Here is a 27,865-nt window from a genome sequence, read left to right as displayed (position 1 = left end):
AGTGTGCACACCCTTTTTGGAGTGGAGCATGTGACTTTGCTTCTACAGTTTAAAAGTAATTATCATACACTTGCCATCAGTGAAGTGACTGAGCTAATAAACTAACGAACGCCAAATAATGACCAGATCAATCTGTAGGATTTTCCTGACATCACTCATTGGGATCATCATTGGGAACTTGCATAGCATGTGAAAGATCATGGTGCTCAAAGGTATAGATCAGGAAAGAGGTATAAAAGAATTTCCAAAACAGTCAACATACTACGGAGTGCCTTGAAGGCCATCAAAATGTGACATTACCAAGAACAAGACGTCCTTTAAATATTGACTAAAGCTAAGATATCACAAGAAACCTGCGGCAACATTAAAATAGCTGCAAGAGGGTTCCTTTTTTTAATCATTACAGAAACATGAAAAATTACTAGATAATTTTTTTTATCTAGTAACTTTTTAGATCCATTTAAGATCCTTTAATGGACAACTGAAGAAGCCTTTAGGATTTATCTTTTACTAAGAAAGTAGAATGTGTAATAACAGCTTGACCAGACTTTACTATTTAGTTAAGTGAAAGTGTGAAGTCCACTTCTAATTTAGAAGGTAATCGTTGGTTGTTGTGGTTAACCTTGTATTTTTCCATCGCAATCATTTCAGCCCCAAGGCGAGAGAGAGAGAGAGAGAGAGGAAAGACAAATAAAATAAGACCAAGAAAGAACACAAAAGAGAAAAAGTAAGATGCAGAGTGATAGACAGATACACACAGAGAGAGGAAAGCAGGAAAAAGGAGAGCGAGAGAGAGAGACAGGCAGGCAGGCATAAAATGAGGCCGAGAAAGAGAGATAAAAACAGGAAGTGAGAGAAAGACAGACACAGAAACAGAGTGAGAGACAGAGGGAGACAGAAACAGACTGAGGTGTGAGAGACAGGCTGAAGGAGAGAGAAAGAGAAGGAAAGACAAATAGAAAGAGAGCCAGAGAGGGAGACAGTGAGAGACAGGCTGATTAGTCAGGTATGGGGTGTACAGTGAATGATTTGAAACAGCTCATTTCTTTTCTGTGCTCAGAGAGAGAGAGAGAGAGAGAGACAGAGAGAGAGAGAGAGAGGAAAGACAAATAAAATATTACCAAGAAAGAACACAAAAAGACATAAAGTAAGATGCAGAGTGATAGACAGATACACACAGAGAGTGGAAAGCAGGAAAAGGGAGAGAGAGAGAGAGAGAGAGAGAGAGGCAGGCAGACATAAAATGAGGCTGAGAAAGAGAGACAAAAACAGGAAGTGAGAGAAAGACAGACACAGAAACAGAGTGGGAGACAGAGGGAGAGACAGAAACAGACTGAGGTGTGAGACAGGCTAAAGGAGAGAGAGAGAGAGAGATGGAGAGACAGATTAAAAAAAATGAGACAGAGAAAGAGACCCAGAGCGAGATATCACGAGAGAGAACACAAAAAGAGAGAAAGCAAGGTGCAGAATGATAGTCAGATACAGAGAAAGAAGGAAAGCTGGAAAAAGGAGAGAGAGAGAGAGAGAGAGAGAGAGACGTATATTATTAGGTTATTATTAGGTTAATAACAAACAAAAAAGCATGAACACCAACATGGCTGTTATAAGTTTAGTTTATTGTATCCTATGTGTGAATTTTGATTGTTGCTGATGTTAACTTCCTGTCCAGTCCTCACTTGTAAAACGTGTCTGGTTATCCCGGTTAAAGGAAGGTGAATGAATTAAGTTATTAGTCTTCTACACTACACTACAGATGAGCACCGTCAGCGCGTGAGCACGTCGGGACGTGCGCGCATGTGTGCGTGCGCGTGCGTGTCCCTTTAAGAAACACACTCCTGTTGCATGGAGAGTCTGGTGTTTTTCCACTCTCTCCGATATTACCCATATAAGACACGAAGGTCGGGGAGAGAGAGACAGACAGACAGAAAGAGAGAGAGAGAGAGAGAGGGCGTGAAGATTATTTGTAGTTGCCTCGCCGATCGCGCGCGCAGACAAACACACTCTTTCTCTCACACGCACCGGCACAAAGAAACGGCAGGACAAGAAGAGACTGAGCAATAAATCAACGGCACAGGTAAATGACATCCGGTCTCATTAGAGAAATTAAGGCGCTCTGTATATAAGAATAATATATCTACTATTTATTATGAGCGCGTGGCTGTTGCACTTTTAAATGTTTTCAACTCTTTTATCGGTGTTTAAGTTCAGTGAAAATCTCTTTTTGTTTCCTCTAAGCTTTCTTTGAAAGGATGCTGTTGATAGAGCCGTGTGATGCTCGGTGCGCTCACATGCTTTCGTTTCATTTAAACGTGTTAAAACGTGTTGATTGAGAACGGCACGTTGGAGGATAGATGTTTGATGATGTCTAATGAATGAATAAAAAGCCGTGCATGCTCTCTGCTCGGATTTAAGATCCTTGTTAGGCTATAATTAGATTATAAAAGTAGGTTAATGGCAGGAATCGGATTTGCGTGAAGCGCACCCGGTCCCGCGTCTCGCGACCCCGCACGGGGAGTGAATAAGGAAACGTTTTAGGGCAAAACGTTTTGTTTACGTCTTGTAAACAAAAAGTGTCATCTTGGGGATAAAATGTGTTGTGGTAGTGTTTAACACACACACACACACACTTATATTCCTGAGTAGGCTCCACACCAATTTGGACCTCTTCAGCTCTTTTGTGTTTGACGTCTGCCGGTGTGTCTGGTACCCGTTAATACAGGATGCATCCCAAATAAATCCGTGATAAATACCTAGCGTACTACGTAGTCTCTAAAAAGCATTGTTTCACACCCTACCTAGTGGACTTCTCTGAGTAACAGGAAGGTATTTGGGAAGCGGCCTGGTGGCTGTTTTAACGCACGCCGGTATTGTTGATCATAAATCAGCTATAGATCTGATATTGTTTTGACACAGATTACTATTTCGTACTCTTTTGTGCCCGTGATATATGTAAAAATTTAATTCAGGCTGAAAAATATGCTATTGAATAACCCCTGAAATAGTTAAAAACCCGGTTCCTTCTCCTTTAATGCTGATTATTTAAGATTCTTATCAAGGATTCGAATCTTTTAACTCGGTTTACTGAAATGATTCATTCTTCTGAATCATCCGCCGACTCTTTTGTGGGTCCTCCCTCCTTCCCCTCCTCCAGCAGACTAGTCTACTTCTCACAAATAAGTGCTTATATGGCTTTACTCTGTAGACATGCAATCATTTATAGTATATAAATCCTAAACATCAGTTAGGGTAATGTAAAAAGTCCAAGAACTTTTAACATAAACCCTGTTCTTATTTATTATTCACCTTATTATTCAGGAACTTGTCTACTGTGAATTATTCAGTGACTACAGTGAAACTATTAGCAACAAGTGTGTAGGTACACGTGTAAACAAATCCAATTCTGGACCTGTTGACGTGTCATCCGGCTTTAAGTGGTTAACGAAATATTGTCAGTAAATAAGGAACTGCAGCGCTACATTTTTGTTCCCAAGATACAAACTATTTAGACGTACCCTCAAAGGCACAACAGTGGTCCTTAAGGCCCAATTATGCACCTTAATCATGTTCCTTTGCCGTCGTAATTGTCGTGCTAAGGGTACAAAAGACGTACAGTATGTATAAGGACCCCACTGGCAAGCATTTGTACCGTTAACCAGAGTTTATTAGCTTCCTTTCTGTGCATAGGCAGTCCTCCAGGAGTTTCTGAAGAATTTTTTGATTGTTTAGGCCAAAAATTTTACAAGTTCCAGGGCTTTATTTTTTTTAATTGGTGAAAATGCAAACAAAGAGTCCTTCATTTAAACTCCTACCAGTAATGACACATATATTCTATGATAGCTGTACTGATGTTTATGTATGTGAATCGAAGAGAGCATGGGCTGAATGTTTGTTTTGATGACATCAGTTGACACATCTTGGCCCAATTCTAAGGAAAATCTGCGGTAATGTCGAAAAATTGCGAATGTGTCCAAATATGATGGAGATTGCTTGATCTTACACTCTCAGAAATTAACACAAAATCAAGCAAACTCTATGATATTTGGATGGACTTGCAATTTTTCGAAATTACAGCTGATTTGGGCCGTCATAAGTGACTATGCAAGTGACCAAGCGGCACAGATCACATAACACAGATTTTGATAATTAAAATGGAAGAAAATTTTAGAATTGTCGTTAATTATATCCTGTCACATACGACTTCTAATTAAGTGTATTAAATGTGTTTATTATGTTGTTATGAAGATGAATAAAGGAAGGAAGTTGTTGAGATTGTTGGTGCCTCTGATGAGTGTATGTAGAACTACAATTAGCTTGCTTTGCTAATCTGTCAATATAGCTAGTATGAACTGTCACACGTAGAACCAATTTTCACACTGATTACTTTGTTGGTTTAATATATAGCTAATACATTTTATGTAGTTTATTTTTATGTATTACCAGTAGGGGTTGCTGCACACCTACATGCAACAAGTAATATGAGTAACTTGATCTAGTGTGAATACACAATCCAGTGAGACAACCACAACCTGATGCTACTTAACGTGGCCTATATATAAACGTTGTAATTTGTATATTTAAGTCGTGTCCTTAATTAATAAAAATACATCCTTTTGGTCCTGTTTTGAAGCCATTTTAAACTGTGACTGTCTCAGCATCAGGTCTAGCTTTGAATCTTTTAAAAAAGATTCACTTAAATGATTTGTTCAAATGAGTGAATCATTTGTAAACGACACATCCCTAAATCACGTCCCTAAACATCTTATAAAAAGCATAAAGGAACAGAGCAGTGTGCAGTGTGAATATACTGCATCTGTAAACTAATGTTTCTTTGGCAAAAGGTCTGACTGTAGTATCTGTACAGAAACAGACACAAACACAAGACCCATAACTCAATAACCAATCCTACAATGACATTTTATCTTGACGTTTAGCCAAGGAAGAGGCATACAAGGCCAAATGCCTGACACAAAACCGGCGCTATTTTAATCTGCTCTGATACGTCACTACACGGCTGCTTGTCTGTTCTTGGTCAGATGAGATTGAATTAACCAGATACTCCCTTTTTCACCCTGCTGATAATGTGAAGCAAAATTCCCATGTTGAATTAGGTGTTAATTAAATATCAACACCTAACACTGGGCTCGTTCACAGTGATTTTCTGTTTTGTTAAACAGAAAGTCAAATCGTCTGTCCTGTTAAAACTGTCTCAGAGTGCATCTAAGAAAAGATAAAGCCTTAGTAGACATTCTATTTTGGCTATATAGTGCCATAATGCAATAAAACCTATTACCCACTTTAAAACCCAAGCTATTGCCATTATAAATACAAAACCCTTCACCAAACTGCACCATAAAGCAATGGTGCAATGACACATTTAATAATCCAGCCTACGATAGAACTCCGCTAATGCTTTACAACCGCGATTAAAGGTCAGGTCAGCGCAAACATTATGCTCTTAACTGCCCTGAATCCACATGACATGTCCCTGTAGATCATATAAAGATCAACAGCTCTGTAGTGCTGCCCCTTCATGAATAGGTCTAAAGTTGAAAATCCCACATCCTGCCCCAGAGTGAACCTGTTATCCTCGAGGGGTTAATTTGACTTGAAATCTTCATGGGGTTCTGGTAATCCCTTTAGGAATGGGTTTATGTAATGCTAAGTAGGTTTACTGCTTTTTCTCCAGCAAGTCTGTGAAAATATAAAAATGGTGAATTTAAATCTGTACTATAACATCCTAGTCCAATCCATGTTTCCTCAGAATCCTTTTTACTTGTATCCTTCAAGAAACATGACCTACAAGCTTATCCAATCGGAAAGCTACATCTAAAAGCGACGTGTAATAATACCCGATGCCTGTCTAGCCTATTTTTGCAGCTAAATGTTTTTTTATTATGCTAACTAGCACATGGCCTGCAAATCTGCTAAGCTAAAAATGGTTAAAAATGTTGAACAACTCAATAAAACGCACCAAACACCTGAGGAAAAAAGAAATTTAAAAAAAACTTACCTCAGTGACAATTTTTCAGTATTACAGAAATGTTTAATTATTTTCATGTTTTCCTCGAAAGTCTACCACAAATCCTGTTACAAAGCCATATTAGCTAGCAAATTAGTTGACTATTTTAAGACACACCTTAGTGAATAGTCTATATCATATCACACAGCCAGTTTAGCGTGCTAGCTTGACTAGATAAAAACTTCATTTGTTTACAAGAGATCTGTATGTAACCAAGTGAAATTTTTAACGGTTTTATAGATCAATCCACATATAGTTTCTTCACACACTTACCTCAGAGGTGACAAATGTGGTTAGACTTACAGTATGAACAAATATTTATATATATATATATATATATATATATATATATATATATATATATATATATATATATATATGTATATATATGTATGTATATCTTCAACATATTGAAGATTTTTATACCTCTTTTCTACCTCTTTTCTATTGGGTTAGCTTGCTAGTTTAAGCAGACTTCATTTGGGTTAAATGTGATACCACATTAGAGGGCAGGAGCAACTTTTAAATGCTAAATAGCTAGCTAAATGTTTTATAGCCCTAAAACGACAACACAAATCGCTGGAATAAGCATGTTTTGTTATGTTAGTGACTTTAGTTAGCGTTTACTGAGGTACTGAGAAAATGTTTGGATTTTTTTGTCATGCTATAATCTCTTTTGGTTTAATGCATAAAATAGCTACAGTACATGTACGAGTGAGCGGAAGAAGGTGGCGTCTACTCCATGGATTAGCGTGATTAGCGTTTTTACTAGGCTACAATTCTAGATGAAATCTGTACAAGGACGCATCCAGAAGCTAACTTGGCTTAAAAGAATGTGTGTGTTTTTGTTAACCGATTAGCTGCAAGTGTGCATGGTACGTTAGCATGGTGATGACGGAGAAAGTGCAAAGTTTTGTCCTAAAAGTTTAATTTAAGTGTGTCCATTATAACATTTATTTAAATGTGATTTCAAATGATGTTTAATTTAGGAAAAGCTGACATTTAAACATTTAGTAATACACTGTAATAGTATTCTATTGAAAGAAGTGTAACAGGAACTGTAATATGAAAATATATTGGCACACACACACATCCAAACACACACACACACACACGTGCTAAATCATGGGAACCAACATTTTGGACAAGAAGTTTCGCAACTTTCACACCATTTTTGCCTGATTTTCTGGCAGGGTTTTCCAAAATGTATTCAGAATGACTGTATTAAATCTATCAGATAGCGAACGGACACCTGCATGACTCAAAAGTCGTATACCATGTCCTGGACTAATTTCTCTATTGTCTTGTATTTTGTTTCACATGATGCTATGCGCAACAGCCGTGTTTCACACCATCTGTGCTGGAGTGAGGATTATGATGTCCTTCCTCTGAGCTGAACTTCAGCCTGGTTTTGACTCTGGTAAACTTGCAGAAGCCTTGTGTTTTCCTGCCTCGGATTAACCGTTGCCTGCTGCTGCAGCCGTGTCGTTTTGCCCTCGCTCTCACGGTATAAAACCGGTCCGATATGTCGATCATCAGCCACCATCAGGCCACCATGGCTGAGTAAGTCTGTGCTCCATTTCTTCGTTGCTTATGGGGATTCGATTCTGTCCCACGATCAGCAGGCCGACTAGCTGCTTATGTTCCTGCGGGAGTGCTGATCTCTCTGACCTCCCCCCTCACCCCTTCCCTAGACGGTACAGTTTTCAAAAGGACATTCTTTTGGGATTTTCTCTGGATAATCACCAGGTTTTGCTATGGTGTTACATTTCTCTCTGGATTCCTTCCACTCCATCTCTCTGCTAGCCTCCTATGGCTGATTGAACTCATTCGCTGTCATCTTATTTACCCTTAATAAACAGTAATCCGCCAGGCACTATCATATCATTTGGAAATGTCAGCGCCTTCATCGCCTACGTGTTCTCACTTGGGAGAAATACAACAACCCCTAAGACTTGACTTTGTTGCTCTTTGTAACTGAGAATAGCAAGATACTTTGCTACATTAAATCCTCAGCTAGATCTCAGTTAAATTTTCACAATATCAGCTGTAAAAATGCTAATTTGGCGTAAAACATTTTTAAATTACTGACATCTAACAGAAAACCTTGATGCTAACTGGGTCACGCCACATTTTGTTTATTACTAGCAAGGTGTTTCTAGTAATCATAGTAATAAATTACTGAATAAATAAGGAAAGTGACAATTCAATTATTGAGTGCATTAAAAGCTTCAAAATGCCACAATCTACTGGCTTTTATGTAGTACAACAAACGGGAGCGCAACATCTGGTACATTTTTGCCATTTTGGTCAGAAAAAGAAAAAAAAGAATTTGGACCAACAGAGAAAAATGGACTTTGTACAATCTGGATCTTTAACGTGGACAATCTGCAAAACGTATTATTTCTGTAATATCCAATATAATGATCCTACATTGTGTTCTATAATTTCGTTTAAACATATTGTTTACATTTGTAACCCAATGAGATCTCGAAAGCTTCCCAACAAGCAACCTGAAAGTCCTCTTTGGTGGCGTCTCAAGTTATTTAACAAGATTTCAAGGTTAACAGAATACAGATGAAGACCTATGTAAGCAATACTTGTGTGTACTGAATTCTGCGCACCCAAATTACACTAATTCTTTTGCAATTTTCTTTTACTTCTCACTAAACCTGATCGGTGAAGTGAATGATTTTACTGATCATATCCTGTCCTGCTCTCTTTCCCTCGATCTCAACCTTAAATAAAAATCTAGAACTATGGGTAAGTTTCCTTTCTGCAATATCAATCCAATCATTTCTGTTGATTTTGGTGATGTTATGCACTGTACTATACACTTCCCCTTTTGTCAGTTACCTGGTAAGCCTGCATAACAAAGTAAATACATACAGTTGTTAGCTGTTATATAGACCAGGGGAAGATTTACAGGGTGAACTGGTTTGGAACTGGGTTGAGTCAGAAACTCACAAACCATGGTGACAATACTGACATTTCTACATCTAGTTTTTTCCCCTTAGTGTTTTTAGTGAACGTAGCAGTGAGGTTCATGTTTCTATTAAAAAGAACAGAAAGAAAACTCTTTTTATACAGATAGTGGAATTGTTTAATACCCCTGATGAGCACTTGATCATTTAACTTCTTGAGAGATTTTATTTTATTTTGAGAGTATTTATTAGCGTATGAAGACGTGCCAGAGCAAGGAAAGCATTAGTTGTGGTTTATTGAAGACATACATTATTCATTATTCATTATACTCATGATACAAATACTTGTGTCAGTCAGTGAAACCTAGAGCGCATCGCTCAAACACGAGCTAAAGTGTTTATGTGTAAAGTGTAGCTTTTGTTTACAAAACTGTCATCGTCTTCAGTCATCCTCAAAAAATGTGGCTCTGGTGTTGTCATCTCAAACAAACACTACCTCATCGGATCCCTCAGGACCCAAAATAACTTCGAATTTATCTTTAGGTGCCAGGCTTTCCCATGTGCTTGTTATTCCAATCACACAGTCACACTATTTGTTTATACTGTTTTCAAAGAATTTTTACGAATTTGAAGTACTTCCTAGGAAATAAAACACACTGTGGTAAAGCCAGCCAGTGACGTTCAGGTCAGTTTGAACCCCTGCATCTTTAATTCAACTAAAACAATCAACATTTAGGCAATGAGATGAACTCTATAAGATTTTAGGTCAAGGGGTTGCCAAAGTTCAACTTAAATAACCAAATTTACAAGAAATTAAATGGCTTCCAATGTATTTTAATATGTTAAGAAACCCTACAGATATTTTGTCAACAATTAATAATAAAATAGTAAAATGTACATGTAAATTTAAGCGGTTTGCAAATTAACTTAATTTTTTAAAATGTGTTAATTAAGTACACTTAGGACCTTGGGAATAATGGGCTACAGGTATATAGAAACCTGGGTACATCGGTCCTTGGGGATGATAAAACCCTGTAAATGAGCAAATAGGGCTGTAATATAAGCGATGTAGCATGGGATACAATGTACATAGGATCCTCAGAAGGTATGTAGAAGACTCAGTACAAAGGTCATAGGGAATGTAGGAGTCTAGGTATATAGAGCGCTAAGAACACAGGACCCTCAGTTCATAAGCCATAGGAATTCAGGTATCTAGGAGCACAGTACCCAAGATATACGTCAGTCGCAGGGAATGCAGGAACTTGCAAACACAGAACCTTGAGGAAAAATGGTATACAGATCCCATGATATAAGCAGTATAGGCATTTGGGTACAAAGGACCCTGGGTACCCAAGAATCTGGGAGCATGGGATGCTAGGTACACAGGATCCTGAGAAAATAGCCCCTAAAAACAAAGGGACTGTGAGTACATAGGTTTTTTTGTATGAAATTCATATTGAACGTAGAACTCTAGGTATATAGAGACAAGACAAGATAGGTCCCTCAGTTTGTTATTAGAGACACCAGACATTAGGAACACAGGAACCTGGAATCAAAGGACTCAGTACCCAAGATGCACCCAGGATGTATGTGAATTTCAGGAAATGTAGGGCCAGAGTGACACAAGGTCCAGAGTGAAAAAAGGGCAAACAAAACCCATCATATAAGAAATATAGGCCAAAGGACCCTGGGTACCCAAGAACCTGGGAACATAGGATGCTAGGCACATAGGATCCTGAGAATGTAGCACATAGAAACAAAGGACTGTGGAAAGTCTCTGTACAAAAAGCATAGGGATTGCAGGACTCTAGGTATATAGGGCTCAAAGAAGACAGTTCATTTAACATTTAAAAACATCAGACCCAGGACCCTGGGAGTGCAGGACACAGTACCCAAGATGTATGTGGGTTTCAGGGAATATAGGACCTTGCAAACATAGGGCTCTGAGGAAAAATGGTATACAAATCCCATAAAGAAATATAGGCCTCTGGGTACAAAGGACCCTGGGTACCTAAGAACCTTGGTGCATGTGATGCAAGATATACAAGATCCCGAGAAAGTAGCCCCTGGAAACGGACTGTGGGTTCATAGAAGACCCTGAGGGCACAGAACTCATTACCCAAGATGCACCTGTGATGTACATGAGTTTTATGGAATATAGGACCCTGCAAACATAGGGCTCAAAGGAAAAATAGTATACAAATCCCATAATATATGCAACACAGAGTGGATCCACTGGTAAATAGTGAATCTATGCATAGTATCATTTATTAGACGTCATTTGGCTGCAGGAAATTCTTCATTTTCCCGTTTAAATGACATAACAGCCCTTCTTTAAATGTAAGCTTAAGCTTCACCTCACAGTATGCAGGCTTTTAGGCTTTTATCGGTATGCCTCACACTGCAACAACGGCTCTCCAAAACATTTAATGTATTTATACAGGATAAAAAATTCATCACATGAAGAGAAACCAACTCATGAGCAGCTCACTGCGATCTGCTGTAAACTTCCTCAGTTCCTCACCAAGCAACATGTCAACTGAAACAATGAATCTGATCCTTTCTATGACCTCAGAGATCTGACCTCAACCCACATATCCACTGGCACGCAGCTAGTCCACCTACACACATTTGGCCTGCTCTCAGGCTTCGTCTTTGGTCTGAAGTAGTCTCTTTTCCAACTTTTTATTGTGCCTTAAGTTCATGGCTTGACCTGGGCTTTGTTCATTTATAATCTATTTTCTATCTGATGTCCCTTTGGTGGAGGATTTGGGAGTTCTGCTTTATATATTCCCTTACTTGTTTTTTCTTTTTGGAAAAAGTCTGCCTTGGGCTGTGGGAAACATCCAAACTCTGAGAAAATAATATCGAATTTCATATATTAATGACATCACTTGCGCAATTGTACACAAACTCTTAGATTGTTGCTTGACTTTGGTCTCTCTCTCTCTCTGTCTATAGTATGGCACAGAAAGAGAAGTTGCAGTGTCTGAAGGATTTCCATAAGGACACGTTAAAGCCGTCCCCGGGTAAAAGTCCAGGTACCCGGCCAGAGGACGAGGCAGAGGGAAAACCTCCACAGAGGGAGAAATGGGCCAGCAAACTGGACTTCCTGCTCTCTGTAGCCGGCGGCTTTGTGGGATTGGGGAACGTCTGGCGTTTCCCGTACCTCTGCTACAAGAATGGTGGAGGTCAGTGATTTTGATAGACTTTTAATGTTGATTTATTGTTAAAAAAATAAATTTATTGTTAAAAAAAATCTTTATTTTAAATATATTTCCATAGTGTGTTTGTAGATAGATATTTTGTCTAATAATGGAAATGATTGTTACTATCCTTTCTCATGAGTCTGCCTCCTGTGAGTGTGTGTATGTGTATTTCATTATAGATGTGTGTTTCTATGGTATCATAAAGGTGTTTGTGTGTGTGTTTTTGCTCACCCTGTTCCCCCATGAACTCAGAATAACAAAGGTGACTTGTGTTTCTGAGCAGTGACACAGAGCTCACTTTGTTTTTCATAAATAAAGTTAATGAGGCCAAGTCTTTATCGAACTCTGTGGTGTAAACACGATCTAAAAATACTCGTTCCTTTCACCTTGATGTGTAAGGTGGTTTTAATGGCCCAACTGGATGGCCATATGAGGAGAAAGTTCGGTCACCCTCATACCTGATATCGCACTTCATCCTCTTCACACTGTGTCATTATGTTAAAGTCATATTTCTTTTTTCTGATTAATTAAATGATTATTATTGTTTCATTTTTAAGAGCGGGTCTGTATGTAAAGCAATATGTGCCACAGTGCTACACAATTTGTTCTTACAAGTTAATAGAAATTTCTGGCACTCTTTTTCTCTTTCCATACAGAAGGAGTCTTTTGTCAGAGAATCAGCTCTGAGTCAGAATCAAAATAGAATGTTCTGTTAAAGAATCGACTCTGAGTCAGAAGCAAAATAGAATGTTCTCTTATAGAATCTACTCTGATTCAAGAGCAAAATAGAATGTTTTGTTAAAGAATCGACTCGGATTTTAGAATCTAAATAGAATATTTTGTTAAAGAATCGACTCAGATTTTAGAATCAAAATAGAATGTTTTGTTAAAAAATCAACTTGGATTTTAGATTCTAAATAGAAGATTTTGTTATAGAATCGACTCTGATTCAGAAGCAAAATAGAATGTTTTGTTAAAGAATCGGCTCGGATTTTAGAATCTAAATAGAATGTTTTGTTATAAAATTTGTTACAGAAACGACTCTGATTCAGAACCTAAACAGAGCATTTTACTATAGAATTAACTGATTCAGGTTTTAAACAAAACATTTTTAATGGAATCGATTCTGATTCTAAATTTAAATACGATGAATCTTATAGAACTGATTCTGAACCATTTTGTTACAGACCTGATTCTGAATCTGATTTCAGACATAACTAGACCAACTAGGACTGTTTATGGAATCATTCTAAATCTAAATCTAAACCAATTTTTCATGGTTACTTATTATAATGCTAGTCTACCACCTGTTGTTGTTTACCTGTTTTTTTTGTGTCTCTGATCTCTCTCTCTCTCTCTCTCTCTCTCTCTCTCTGTTGCTCAGGTGCATTTCTCATCCCATATTTCATCTTCCTGTTTGGTGGAGGACTTCCCGTGTTCTTCCTGGAGGTGGCATTGGGCCAGTTCACCTCAGAAGGAGGGATCACCTGCTGGGAGAAACTCTGCCCCATCTTCACTGGTGAGAGAAAGAGATCCACAGACTTGGAGACCAAGAAAGAACAAGACAGGGAAAGAGAGAGAGAGAGAGAATGAGAGAGAGAGAGAAAAATGGAGAGATGTACTACAGTCTGGCAACATATTTTAATGATGCATGAGATTTCTGATTCGCTGTGACACAGCACATCTAAAATAGGTCAGCTGTAAAATCATAATCTCACTAGAGATCAGAAATCATTTCCTATAATAATAACAGTCACAGTGTGACGCATTCAGTCCGCGATAAGCTCACATCTGCCCAGAGCTGGTGATGTAGCCGTCCAATCAAACGTTCAGATTAGAAGACAAGCACTGATTAGATTATTATTATTTCAGTTTGGAAATCTCCACCGGTGCCATTGTGCATTATTTTTTGTTGTAATGTGTGTGTGTGTGTGTGTGTGTGTGTGAGACCTGCTTTCAGTACCTAAGCAGTGTGAGCTGTGTTACTGGGGCAGTTTTGGTTTCTAGGCAGCAGCAGGAGGTGCTGTTCTCTCTTTAGAATTAACTCTCAGTAGTGTTGGGTTTTATTTATACACATTTGCCAGATTGTCACAATGCCAGCTTCACCTAATGTATACTTTCATCCTGGAGTTCTTGCATGGATATTATTATTATTATTGGCGGTTATAGATATAATAAAGTGTTCCTAACGAATACAGATACGGATAGGAGGCGCACTATTTGTGTTTTTCACAACTGGATTGTTTTCACACAAGAAACAAAAAACGTTGTTTTTCTTTCATGAAGGAAAGAGTGAGAGGTGAATTTACAGCACCTAGACACGTCTACCGAGTATTTAACTGTATATATTTTGGGGGAAAGAGAACCAATCAAAATGTATGAAAATAACACAGACAGATAGAGTACAAAATAACATTTAATATACTTTGAGAACAATTATGAACTGAAATGATGTGAGATGCTTTATCTCACAACCCAGGGTTATCCCAGGGTTATCCCATGGTTTCTCGATATCAGTGGTATTCATATTGTTTAGGTTCATATTGTTTAGTTTAGGTCACATCCACATCCTTATTTCACTCCAGAACAACACACTGAAGCCACAACCAGACACAGATAGTGTCATAGTGTCACCAGGATCATTGTGTTCCACTAATATTCACATACTATGGCACCCACTATGTTATCAGGGATAGAATGATTGGATTATAGATCTGTTTTTTTGCACAGTCAGATTTTGGGCACAACATTGCTATTGGCTATTCAGTTGGTGGATTGTTTTGTAACCTACTGAGATGCTCAGAGCAATGCAACACACACTACCATGTCAGTATCGCTATATATAAACATAGGTTGCCAGACATACACACACACACCAGGTTATTACCATATTATTGTCTCTGCTCTTATCCTGTTTCAGTAGTGCACCCCCCACACTCGCTGACTAACACCCAAACCCCACTAGTCAGGACATTTTGGAACCTGCATCGCCATGGCAACAGCAGCCAGCAATGACTAAGACACATTTGTCGATTGGATCTCATCTGTTTGCAGCGTGAATAAGAGAGAGAGACCGAAAATGTGGGTGCGTTACAGAGAACATAATGACTTCTAAGCTCCTAAGCTCTTTAAATATTGTCCCTGTGTACATGAACACACACACACTTGTCTACATGCACAACACTAATAATCTTATTTTCTGGCATGTTCCTGTATGACTCCTGGACTCCTCTTTTGTTTGCATGGGGGTTCATACCTTCTACCCCAGAAACGTCATGGAAGACTGAAGCAGCTGAACATCCTCCCAGACTCACTCTCTCTCTAACACACAAACACACACACACACTTGCTCTCAGACACATTCACAATCACGCACTTTGGATTAGAGTCAGCTGTCACAATTATACCTGGCCTAGTGCCTTTTGGCTGCCCTCGACTCTACAAAAACATTTAGAGGTTGTCAGGGCAGGAAGGCTGGTGCTCGATAGTAGCCAACCGTCCTGCGAGCTGAAAATAAAAGCTGCAGCTGTGGCGTGTTTATTAACGGATCTGGCGCCTGCCAGTGGCCCGCCTTCCACGCGGCTTTGGAAAACTCCACTTCGCTGACCTGATCTGACACGTCAGGGTCTTCAAACTCAAACCTGACTCGGGGATTGCAGTGCACGCGTGTCCGATCCAGCACCACGACAGCACATAATCCCAGCGAGTCAGCTCTCTGGGATTAGTCAGAGAAACCTGCTGTTTAAAGGCCAGGACTCCCTGAATCAGTCTTGTCCAACAGATATTTGGTTCGGTTGTACCGTTGCCAATTGGCTTTAGAGCACTCCACAAAAAGAAAGCGATAAGCCAGATGAACCAGTGTGAACATGAAGTGAACACTCTGCAGACTTCCAGTGTCCACTCCTGACATTAGTTGGATTATATTGGGGGTCACTTTGAACTGGGATTTAAAGTGTCCAGATTGTGATTTTCCACCAGACTCTATGATACACATTGCTTCACAAATTTCTTCCATTTTGGTATCGCCCATTCTGACCAACTCACTGAAACCAAACTCCAAAATTCATGTGCTAAAAGTCAAACTCTTGTGTATGTAGAGCACTGAGAGGAAAGCGCTAAGTGCCCTGCTTCATGAGTGGAGAAAATAACAGCACCCTTCCCACTCAGAGAACTTCAGAAGCCAATCTTGTGATGGTCAACAAACCCCTATGTTGACCATCACATGAAAGTTGTAGGAGCGCTGAAATAATTTCAGTAAACAGGAGTAATGTAGTTTAATTCAATTAAATTTTATTTGTATAGCGCTTTTAATAATGGACATTGTCTCAAAGCAGCTTTACAGAGCATATAGTACTAAAAGTTCAAGATTAATATTACACAAAATGTTCAAGATTTAATATTAGACTTCTATTTATAATTGTTTGCATTTATCCCTAATGAGCAAGCCTGAGGCGACTTTGGCAAGGAAAAACTCCCTTAGATGGTAAAAGGAAGAAACCTTGAGAGGAACCAGACTCAAAAGAGAACCTCATCCTAATTTGGCTAACACCAGACAGTGTGATCATAAATTATTAAAAACACCCAAAAGCGTGATTATGAATAATGCCCTTTCTACAGTAATAACAATGGAAGAGTGTGAAGATCTCATTTGACTTTTTCTCGCAAGTTGGTTTTCTTTGTATGAAGCCGACCAAGCAGAACCTTCCGGGTGTTTCCATTTTAATACATGGAAATGATCAAACACTGATAGAGAGCCTGATAGAGATGCTGCTATAGGTAGCTTTTTTCAAAATAGTGGTTACCTGGCTTGAGTAATGTCTTCTGATCCTGTGACAGATGCATTTAGCCCATTTCTAGCTACACTCATATGTCCAGCGCTGAACTGTACTCTTAATACCTGTGCAGGAAGGAGGGCTAAATTTAGAAAAGCATTCCCTTACTATACAGTTCAGATGACACGAGAAATGTAGAGATACTTAACATGTTGTACTGCAAGGCCTAGCGTCAGCACCTGATATAACAGTCCTGATATATAAAGTGCACTTTATAAGCCTTACGCTCTTGTACGTCTACCAGAGTGTCATGCCAGAGTGTATAAAATGGCATCCAGAGGTAAATAGCTGCACATGAAGGACGCGTTCATTGTGGATAAAAATAACAGCAAGTGAAATGAAACATGTATATTCTCTTATAGAATACAGCCAGAAATAGTAACTGTTTACTTTACTAACACTAGCTAGCTAAGTTAATATACATTTACTTCCGGAGTATTTACCAACACTAGCTAGCTAACTAACCTCCAAGATGCTACATTTGCCTGGCCACAACTGCTCAAAACTTCAGTAAAGTTTGTCTGAGCTCTAAGAAATGCATTGTTTATTTATTTATTTCTACTGTACTGTGTGTGATTAGCATGTTAGCTGTAGTATTTCTAGCTAGTAATATACTGTACAAGCATGTTAGCTGTCTAGAAGCAACTTACCTTAAGCCTACTTACTTAGCATACCCCTTAGCATGATAATGTCCTATTTTAAGCATGAAATAACTTGTTGCTATCTCAGATTCTCCAGAACTTTCTCAGATTGTATTATATCAGTAAAATAGTTGTAACTGAACACTACAAAGCTGTAAGAAGTTTCTTATCATGGATAAATGGAGTATTAGCGTTTTGTTGATATTGTGTGTGTGTGTGTGTTTCAGGAATTGGCTACGCATCCATTGTGATTGTGTCCCTGCTGAACATCTACTACATTGTGATCCTGGCTTGGGGTTTGTATTACCTGCTGCAGTGTTTGCAGAGGGAGCTGCCATGGGCGAGCTGCCGCCACAGCTGGAACACCCCCAACTGCGTGGAGGACACCATACGCAAGAACAAAACCCTCTGGCTCTCGGCCAACGTCACCAACTTCACCTCGCCCGTGACTGAGTTCTGGGAGTGAGTACACGTGTCAATACACATACACACACACCATCTTAAAGCCCCTTAATATGGCTCAGTACACAAGGTATCAATCTGTAAATATTACAGTTGTAATTTGAGTTAATTGATGAACCTCACAAAGCATGTGATACGTAGCCGATGATGTCATGCTGTATGTATTGGTGTGACGTTTGCATACTGACCCTTCCTCTCTGCTCTGTAAAATTAGTGGTGTAAATAGCTGGTGTAAATATTATCCTCTACAAAAACTCACAGATATACCAGTAATTCCACAGAGTATGAGTTGTATTTTTAAGTCAGAAGACTGAAGTGAGCTGAGTTTAACCCTAAACCGAGTCTAGAGTTATTCAGTACCTTAGCAGCTAAGTTAGCTAGCCAGGTGTCTTTTTAAGCATTAACTAGCTATGCTAACTCTGGTTAGTTTCATTTTTTATTTATTTATTTAGTTAGTTGGTAAGATTCAGTTTTATTTTAGTGAAGTGCTATATTATCTATCTGTTTAAACATGTCTTTAAACTAAGAAACTTTCTTTCTTTCTTTCTTTCTTTCTTTCTTTCTTTCTTCACCTATTTTCTCTTGTTGCTTTCACTTTGTGTCTAATTATCTCTTTTGTTTCTCTTTCCTCCCTCTCTTTCTCTTTTACGTTTGCTTTCACTTTCGCTTTTTCTCTGTCTCTATCTCTGTTTCTCTATTTCTGTTTCTCTCTTGTTCTCTGTCCCTCTCCATGTATATGTTTGACCCCTGGCTCTTCTGTGTTCCTCAGGCGTAACGTGCTCAGTTTATCGTCTGGGATTGATGAGGTGGGTGAGCTGAAGTGGGATCTGGCCCTGTGTCTACTCGCCGTCTGGGTCATCTGCTTCTTCTGCATCTGGAAAGGAGTGAAATCCACTGGCAAAGTGAGACAGTGGGACAGAGGGAGGGGGGAGGAAGGTATGGTAGGATGAAGAGCAAAAGATCCAGGAACAGAGAGACAAATTAGACAGGGGAGTGTGTGTGTGTGTGTGTGAGAGAGAGAGAGAGAGAGAGAGAGAGACAGGGGAGTGTGTGTGTGTGTGTTTATGTGTGAGGGCGAGAGAGAGAGACAGAGGAGTGTGTGTGTGTGTGTGAGAGAGAGAGAGAGAGAGAGAGAGAGACAGGGGAGTGTGTGTGTGTGTGTGTGAGAGAGAGAGAGAGAGAGAGAGACAGGGGAGTGTGTGTGTGTGTGTGAGGGTGTTTGTGTGTATGCTTTTTAATCATAAGAGGTATCAAAACAATGACTGAAGAAATTAGATGTAAAACTTTACTTAAACATGTGTATAACAAAATAAACACAGTTTGTGTGTTTAAATCATTATTTTGATTGATGACATCACTGTTTAATCTCCCCATCTCGTACAGGTGGTTTATTTCACTGCTACCTTTCCGTTCCTCATGCTCATTGTGCTGTTGGTGCGAGGCGTAACTCTGCCAGGTGCTGCTGAGGGCATCAAGTTCTACCTGTACCCCGATCTGAGCCGCCTCCAAGACCCTGAGGTACAACCTGTGTGTGTTTGTGTGTGTGTGTGTGTTTTAAATAAAAATGGCTAACAACGTTAAAATGTTCATTTGTTCAGCGGTTGCCTAAGGCAAGGCTAGGATTAGATTAAAGTGCATTACAGCATTAATTAACTGAATTAATGAGTTCTAATGGTTTATTTTAATACAAATAAGGCTGAGATAAGGTTCTCTCTTTCTCTCTCTCTCTCTCTCTCTCTCTCTGTCTCTCTCTCTTTTTCTTAATCTCTTTCTTGCTCTTGCTCCATCTCTCTCCGTTTTTGTCGCTCTCTCTCTCTCTCTCTCTCCCCCTGTTTCTCTCTCTCTAACAACATTACTGAAGCAAAATGAATAAATATTCTATAGAAGAAACAATAACCAGTAACGGCCTAAAAAATAAAATTTGAATTGAACTTATGTATTATTAAAAGGTATGTGATATTTATTCAGAAATCTATATATATTATATAGATGCTTATAGCAGACAGCAGAAGAACTGTATTAAATGAGGCTATTTGCTCTCTCTCTGTCTCTCTCTCTCTCTCTCTCTCTCACTCTCTCTCTCTCTCTCTTTCTCTCAGGTGTGGATCGATGCCGGGACTCAGATATTCTTCTCTTATGCTATTTGTCTTGGTGCAATGACTTCATTAGGAAGCTATAATAAATATAAATATAATTGCTATAGGTAAGTAATCGTTTGTGGTTTCTTTTTAACTGATAGAAAGCTAATTGATATTGTGTGTAGCCTTTTCATTTAATTTTCCCATTTGGACACATTTTTTGGATAAAAATCTACTTCAACAAACACTATTTTGTTTGTTTGTTTTTCAACTAATTTATTTTTACTTATACGGAAATCTTTATGAGTATTAAGGAATGAAAAAATTCTCAAAAATTATGTAATAGACAGCACACAATTTACATGTGTGTGTGTGTGTGTGTGTGTAGGGACTGCTTGTTGTTGGGATGCCTGAACAGCGGGACCAGCTTTGTGTCCGGTTTTGCCATCTTCGCCATCCTGGGTTTCATGGCGCAGGAGCAGGGCGTGGCCATCGCCGACGTAGCTGAGTCAGGTAGGCTGGGGGTTTAAATGTCAACAGGATTTTTTAAGGCTTGTTTATTAATCGTGTACGTATTTAGAGCAGTGTTTATTCGTGTGTGATGGATGTGGATCTCTCTTAGGTCCCGGACTTGCCTTCATCGCATATCCAAAGGCAGTCACTATGATGCCACTGCCCACTTTTTGGGCTATACTCTTCTTCATCATGCTTCTGCTGCTGGGCCTCGACAGTCAGGTGAGTCTTTTGAGAAACACACACACACACACACTAGCATTTATCAAAGCAACCCAGATCTTCTGACCATCAATTAGATCAAGATTATATAAAGTTTATGCAAATTAATATTTACACAGAGACATGTTAACTCCAAAAGGTTGGTGTCATGTGGTGTTGAAGTTCTTACTCAGTACAGTACAGTTAACTGGGAGAGGAGAGAGAGTGTTCAGTGTGATGCTCGCTCTACTATTTAGCATCATGTTAGCGTCATCTTTATGCTGAGCTTTTGGGAGGCTTGGCCCAGTCTGAGATAAGATATATGAGCACTGGGGTGTGAGTAAAGTGGTATGTGTGTGTTGTGACAGGCATTCATAAGTGTAACACACTCTCAAGCGAGGACATAAAATATTACCTCCAACTCGGGCCTTAAGCTTGCAAGCAGACATGGGTGGGATATATTTAGGTCTGGCTTCAGTTAGTCACTTGCGAATGCAATTTGACAGTTGTGAAATTTCTCTCTTTCTCTCTCTCTCTCTCTCTCTCTCTCTCTCTCTCTCACACACACACAGATTGTATCAAGTCCATTCTGCAATTCTGCAAAACACACCTACCCACATACACACATGCTCTGAGTGCAATAAAATCACCAGCATCACATGACCTGTACCACTGAGTAAAGGTTCAAACAATTCAAACATGTTTGTGTGTGTGTGGTCAGTTTGTAGAAGTGGAGGGTCAGATCACCTCCTTGGTGGACCTGTACCCATCCCTCCTAAGGAAGGGATACCGGAGAGAGATCTTCATCGCTGTCATCTGTGTCATCAGTTACTTGGTGGGACTCACCATGGTCACTAATGTAAGTCCCTGTGTGTGTGTGTGTTTGTGTGTTTGTGTGTGTGTGTGTGTGTGTGTTCTGACTAGACCATTAATGACTGATGCGTAGGAGATAATTTTAAAGTAACCAAAGATTTTATTGACATATACCTAGACTTCCATCAGATTTAACCTGTGAACTTTGAGGATTTAGAGGCCACGCCTACTTCAGTGGGACTAACAGTAACAGAGGCCACAGTTCCTTCTCTGTGACTGACAGTCACATATGCCACACCTCCTTTACTGAGACTAAAAATCACATAGGCTACACCTCCTTTACTGAGACTAACATTCACATAGGCCACACCTCTTTTACTGAGGCTGACAGTCACATAGGCCACACCTCCTTTACTAAGGCTGACAGACACTCACGGCACATCTCCTTTTCTAAAACTGGCAGACACACAGGCCACAACCCCTTTACTGAGACTGACATTCATACAGGCCAGACCTCCTTTACTTGAACTTGAAAACACCTAGGCCACACCTCCTTTACTGAGACTGACAGTCACCTAGGCCACACCTCCTTTTCTGAGACTGACAGTCACATAGGCCACACCTCCTTTACTAAGGCTGACAGACACTCACGGCACATCTCCTTTTCTAAAACTGGCAGACACACAGGCCACAACCCCTTTACTGAGACTGACATTCATACAGGCCAGACCTCCTTTACTTGAACTTGAAAACACCTAGGCCACACCTCCTTTACTGAGACTGACAGTCACCTAGGCCACACCTCCTTTTCTGAGACTGACAGTCACATAGGCCACACCTCCTTTACTGAGACTGACAGTCATCTAGGCCACACCTCCTTTACAAAGACTGACAGTCACATAGGCCATACCTCCTTTACTGAAACTGATAGTCACATAGGCCACACCTCCTATACTGAGACTGACAGACACATAGGCCACACCTCCTTTACTGAGAGTGAAAGACACACAGGCTATGTCTTCTTTACTGAAACTTTACATTCTTTACAAAGATTGACAGACACATGGGCCACACCTCCTTTACTGAAACTGACAGTCACATAGGCCACACCTCATTTACTGAGATTGATAGTCACACAGGCCACACCCTTTACACCGTTTCTCTCCTCTTTTCCAGGGTGGCATGTATGTGTTCCAGCTGTTTGATTACTATGCAGCCAGCGGTGTGTGCCTTCTCTGGGTTGCATTCTTTGAATGTGTGGCAGTAGCCTGGGTTTATGGTGAGACCACACACACACACACACACACACACATACACACACACACACACCATAAACCATTTACCAACACTTCAAAAGGTGTTTGATACTAAATGACTCAAAGTACAATTTGTCCCCTTTGCATGTGTGGGCGATGGATTTGAATCAACATTTGGTCATCTTGATAATCTACTCACACACACACACACACACACACACATACACACACACACACACATCAGTCACTGAGGTTGGGATTGAATGTGAACGTGACCTTCTCCTAGAAGAGCCATAAAATTAATAACTCCTCTACCCACCCACCCACACACACACACACACACACACACAAAGTGTATTGTATTCCTGGAAATGTAACTGCCACTGGTGTACTTTATAAGCTTGGTGTGTTTGCTACATAAACATCACACTCCTCTCTTTATGCCATTTACCTCTCTCTCTCTCTCTCTCTCTCTCTCGCATTCTCCTAAACCAGTACAACCTGAAGTGTTTTTCCCTTCATGCTTTCATTCAGAAAACTTTACCCTTCTCAATCAATGGCTTCTGACCAATCAAATTCGAGAATTCAACATTGCCCTTGTATAATATTAAATAAATAATTCCGTTATAAATTGAAGTTAAAAGTCTATCTGTATTATCATCCTCTTCACGATTTCTCTCTGAACCACTAGACATTTCCGTCACAGAGTCATTTAATCATATTTAAGATACACATAAATGTGGACGCTGCTTATATTGCGACGTGTGGTTGAATGTAAGCGTGTGTGTGCCACTGCAGGCGCTGATAATTTCTACGATGCTATTGAGGAGATGATTGGCTACAGACCAAACAGTTGGATGAAATGGAGCTGGATGTTGATCACTCCCGTGCTGTGTGTGGTAAGTGTGTGTACGGTGTGTGTGTGTGTTATGACGAGCAAGGAAGGTGTTTTAATCGGTCAAGGTGCGTCATTTCACCATTCTCCTTCCTGTTGCAGGGCTGTTTCGTGTTTTCGCTGGTGAGATATAAACCCCTCACTTACAACAAAGTGTACGAATATCCCGACTGGTCCATAGGAATTGGTTGGTGCCTGGCTTTGGCTTCGATGATCTGCATCCCCATGGTGGTGGTGGTCAAAATCATCCAATCGGATGGTTCGCTGATTGAGGTGAGTTCCTTTAGATGGTTAGCAAGGAATAATAGGCTTTGCTGGGGTGCTTAGAGGAAAGTAATCAACAACAGGTTGCTGTGTGTGTGTGTGATCTGATTACTATCCCCCAACCATTTTTACACGGCAGCCATTTTTATTTATTAATCAATGACGCTGCACAAGGTTATCAGTTCTGTCACAGGAGCAATAAACAAGCGCTTGCAAGATAAAGGAACTCAGCTATCTCATTGATATTCTCACAACAATAAAGGCAAAATGATAACGTCATCAATTAATTAAATCCACACTCATTTACGTGGGCAGTCTTGATGTTAAGGGGAATAAATGGTCGACGGTGTGATGAAAGCAGTAAGTTATGACTATTGATTATTTTCCTAAAAGAGCATGTTATATGTTACTGGGGCACTGGTGGCTCAGTAGTAGGTTTCTTGCCTACTATGCAGAAGACCTGGGTTCAATTCCCAGCCTGTACCCAGTGGTTGCAATGCCAGTCCCAAGCCTGGATAAAATGGGAGGGTTGTGTCAAAAAGGGCATCTGGTGTAAAACCAGTGCCAAGTTGTTATGCTGACCAGTTCCCAGACCCCCTCACATACCTAGGGAGCAACAGCAGCATGTTATAAAGTCCTACCATAATTTCCAGTGACAAAAGCTGATTAGATTTTCACACTTTGTGGATTCAAGTTCGTTTCTCTGAAAGGATTCAATCAAGATTGTATATTTTTTTTGTAATTCTAAGCATAATCTGTCTTTGCCACTAAGTATTTAATACGCTGCACGTTTTGCTTGTCCATCCAGAAGCATTAAATCCCATTGATTTTGTTCACATGACCCATGTTTGTGTTGTACGACTCTGACCTGTGGTTAACGTTGTGTGTTCGTGTAGAGGATCAAAGCCGTGGCGGCGCCGGTGAAAGGAGCGAGCTCACGTCCGAAAGAGTGCGTCCTGAAGAACAGCGAGCTGCTCCACCCGCTCGACCCTAACGGCACCTACGCCCTCACCAAACCCTCTCACACCATCGTAGAAACTACAATGTGAGACTCTCTATGAGAGAAGCGTGTTCCCCCGCCTCCTCCTCTTTTTCTCTGTCCTTTAGACTGCTTCATAGTGTGTTCTAGTTGTATTTCTACACCGGGAGGTCGCTCCTTTAATATAATATCCTTTGCTGTTTAGGAAATTTTGTTCTCATTATTATTATTATTATTATCATTATCATTATTATTGTGGTATTATTCCTGTTGTTATTATGAGATCACTGTAATCATTGCTAGTAATGCTAAGATTTGTTGAGGTTGAAGCTGGGAGAGACGCCTGGTCTTTTTCGCAGAGAGACGGATAGGAACTGTGAATGTTGTTTAGGAGGAAAAGCTGAAGATTTTAATTTCAAAGAGAAAAAAAATAACAAATACAGCGGTGAAGTAAACGTGATTTTTTTTTATTTTTTAAAGATAGCTGCACTAATCAGCAGGTGTGTAGGTGACAGTTTGTGGCAGTGACCCTTATTGTACAGTGAGGTTTCCTGTACAGCGTTCTTCGTCTTGATGAAGCTGAATGTACCTCCGCTTTGTGCGGAAGCTCTGCACTGCTTACACACACTCACACACACGCACACACACACACATATTTGATTTATTGGAGAGGGTTAAGTCCTCAAGCGTGTGCACATTTTTCGCAATGGTGCCCTTTTTAAAACCCTTTGTGCACTTTAATAATCACTGCCAGTTGACACACACACACACACACACACACAAGCTCATACAGTATCCAGCCATCGTGTTGCTCTAATACTGTAGGCAGCTGTGCTTTTTATATATGCTAAGTATCACATACTGCTCTTCTCATTTACGAGAGGAGATTGAAACCGATTTCTTTTTTTAATTAAAAGTAATTCAGGGTTGCCTGATCATCCTACTGCTGGGTCCGAGGGTAAATTATTTACCCGTCGTCCAGCGATATCCGTCCCTCCTTTTAATGCCTTTCAGAAAGCAAGATACCTTGTCATCCGATTCGTTCGTTCTTTCGTTCTTCTTATCGTTTGTTCTCGATGAAACCCCGGAACCCATTGCTTTACTTCATACAGCCTCGTGTCCTGCGTCATTATCGTGCACTGCCAGTCAAAATCCGAGAAACACCCGTCTCTGTGTTTTAATGCACCTCTGATTGGATGATGGATGGACGATATTAAAAGCAAAACCAAAAAAATTCATACAGCTCCGGAACTGCTTCTCTGGAATGTTCCTGGAGCAATTAAAGCTTGTTTTTCACCTCAGTGTGTTCAGGTTGCTGATGGTGATGATGATGATGATGATGATGATGATGATGGCAACTCCAAAATCTCTCATGTTTCGAATCCCAGATGTTCAACTTCTACAAATGGTTGCTGATGGTGATGATGATGATGATGATGATGATGATGGCAACTCCAAAATCTCTCATGTTTCGAATCCCAGATGTTCAACTTCTACAAACGGTTCAGAATTAGATCTGTGGATGGGGCAGGAGACTCTTCATCCTAGAGGACAGAACGTCCATCAAGGTGTGAACTAGACAGACATAAACCTGAACAATTCAGTTTGGGATCAGTTGCCACATCATCTTCATCATCATCGTCATCTTCATCAAAACAAAGAAGAGCAAACGCTTAAACCCTGAGAGTGAACAGCATAGAGTTCAGAAGTGTTTCAGTAACCTAACAACGAGAAATTCAGCCAAAAGTACAGAGATGAGAGAATTAATCACTGATTTATTTCCCTCAGATCATCAGGTCTAGAGAGATCTAGAGACGGTGTTTAAGGCTTGAGTTTAAATTTTACAATCTGATCCGGATCATCATCTCTGAATTATTGTGAACTTCAACATTCTATTCTATTATTTTCTAGTCCATTCTTTTTTTATTCAGTTCTATTCTTTTCTATTCCATTCTATTTTATTTTATTCTATTCCATTATTTTCTAGGCTATTCTTTTCTATTGCATTCTTTTCTATTCAATTCTGTTCTTTTCTATTGCATTCTTTTCGAGTCTATTCTATTCTATTATTTTCTAGTCCATTCTTTTCTAGTCCATTCGTTTTTATTCAATTTGATTCTTTATATTCTATTCCATTATTATCTAGTCCATTCTATTCTATTTAAGTCTATTCTATTCCATTCTTTTCAAGTCCATTCTATTCTATTCTGTTCTATTCTATCATCAGGTGTTCAGGAGTCTTTGACTGGCAGTGAACCCATCATAATTCACTCTTCATGGCTTGAGGTCGATCCTCACGCTCTACACGCTCTCTCTGAGTTCATGCACTGTGTCCGCGATTAAATACACTCACAAGTATTTCCTCTCTGATCATCTTTGCCTTTTCCAATCAGCCATTTTCTATGGTGCAGAATCGTAAAACCGTCAGTGATTCACCTCGAGTTTTCTGAAACCGATTCAGAAATTTCTATCTAAATGTTAGCCTAAACTTGCAGTGTGCAATATTTGTAAACAAGTGGTTTTGTCTGTTTTTTATTATTATTATTATTATTATTATCATTTTCAGCTTGATACATGTAATAAAATGAACAATTTCAACCAGCGTTTTAAAAAAAAAAAAATCCATTCAAACGAATACAATATACTGTAACTGGATTTGATTATTCAATAAACCGAAACATTTTGTGTAACCAAAGTAGCTTTGTTATCAACTCGTTTTGAGATGCATATTGCATCATTTAGATCTTAAATAAAAAGTTTTTTTTTCCTCTGGGAACAA

The 27,865-nt window shown here is 39.6% G+C and overlaps 1 protein-coding gene across 2 annotated transcripts; it reads left to right on the top strand.

The window, feature by feature from the left end:
* The first annotated feature begins 1,817 nt into the window (after positions 1–1,817).
* slc6a6a (solute carrier family 6 member 6a) lies at positions 1,818–27,865 on the top strand. Of its 2 annotated transcripts, XM_058390014.1 has the most exons (15): positions 1,818–2,074; positions 7,359–7,582; positions 11,905–12,134; positions 13,537–13,671; positions 17,853–18,087; positions 18,857–18,989; positions 19,471–19,605; positions 20,187–20,290; positions 20,554–20,678; positions 20,788–20,900; positions 21,601–21,738; positions 22,869–22,971; positions 23,747–23,847; positions 23,946–24,116; positions 25,004–27,865. In XM_058390014.1, exons 2-15 carry the CDS (start codon positions 7,545–7,547, stop codon positions 25,154–25,156), a joined length of 1,914 nt encoding a protein of 637 aa, XP_058245997.1. In that variant the 5' UTR covers positions 1,818–2,074; positions 7,359–7,544; the 3' UTR covers positions 25,157–27,865. The 2 variants fall into 2 exon arrangements, with proteins under 2 accessions (XP_058245997.1, XP_058245998.1); XM_058390015.1 differs by lacking the exon at positions 7,359–7,582 and having other exon boundaries at positions 1,819–2,074.

This window comes from Hemibagrus wyckioides, linkage group LG05, assembly GCF_019097595.1.
Source record: "Hemibagrus wyckioides isolate EC202008001 linkage group LG05, SWU_Hwy_1.0, whole genome shotgun sequence".
Lineage (NCBI taxonomy): Eukaryota > Metazoa > Chordata > Actinopteri > Siluriformes > Bagridae > Hemibagrus > Hemibagrus wyckioides.
This window is presented reverse-complemented; position numbering and strand designations above follow the sequence as displayed.

What these genes read in the sequence shown, in the direction of transcription:
- slc6a6a (XM_058390014.1), top strand. Translation starts at nt 7,545, where the DNA reads ATGTCGATCATCAGCCACCATCAGGCCACCATGGCTGA. An exon ending in CATCAGGCCACCATGGCTGA is followed by an intron (nt 7,583 to 11,904) that starts GTAAGTCTGTGC and finishes CTCTGTCTATAG; the next exon opens with TATGGCACAGAAAGAGAAGT. An exon ending in TGCTGGGCCTCGACAGTCAG is followed by an intron (nt 20,901 to 21,600) that starts GTGAGTCTTTTG and finishes GTGTGTGGTCAG; the next exon opens with TTTGTAGAAGTGGAGGGTCA.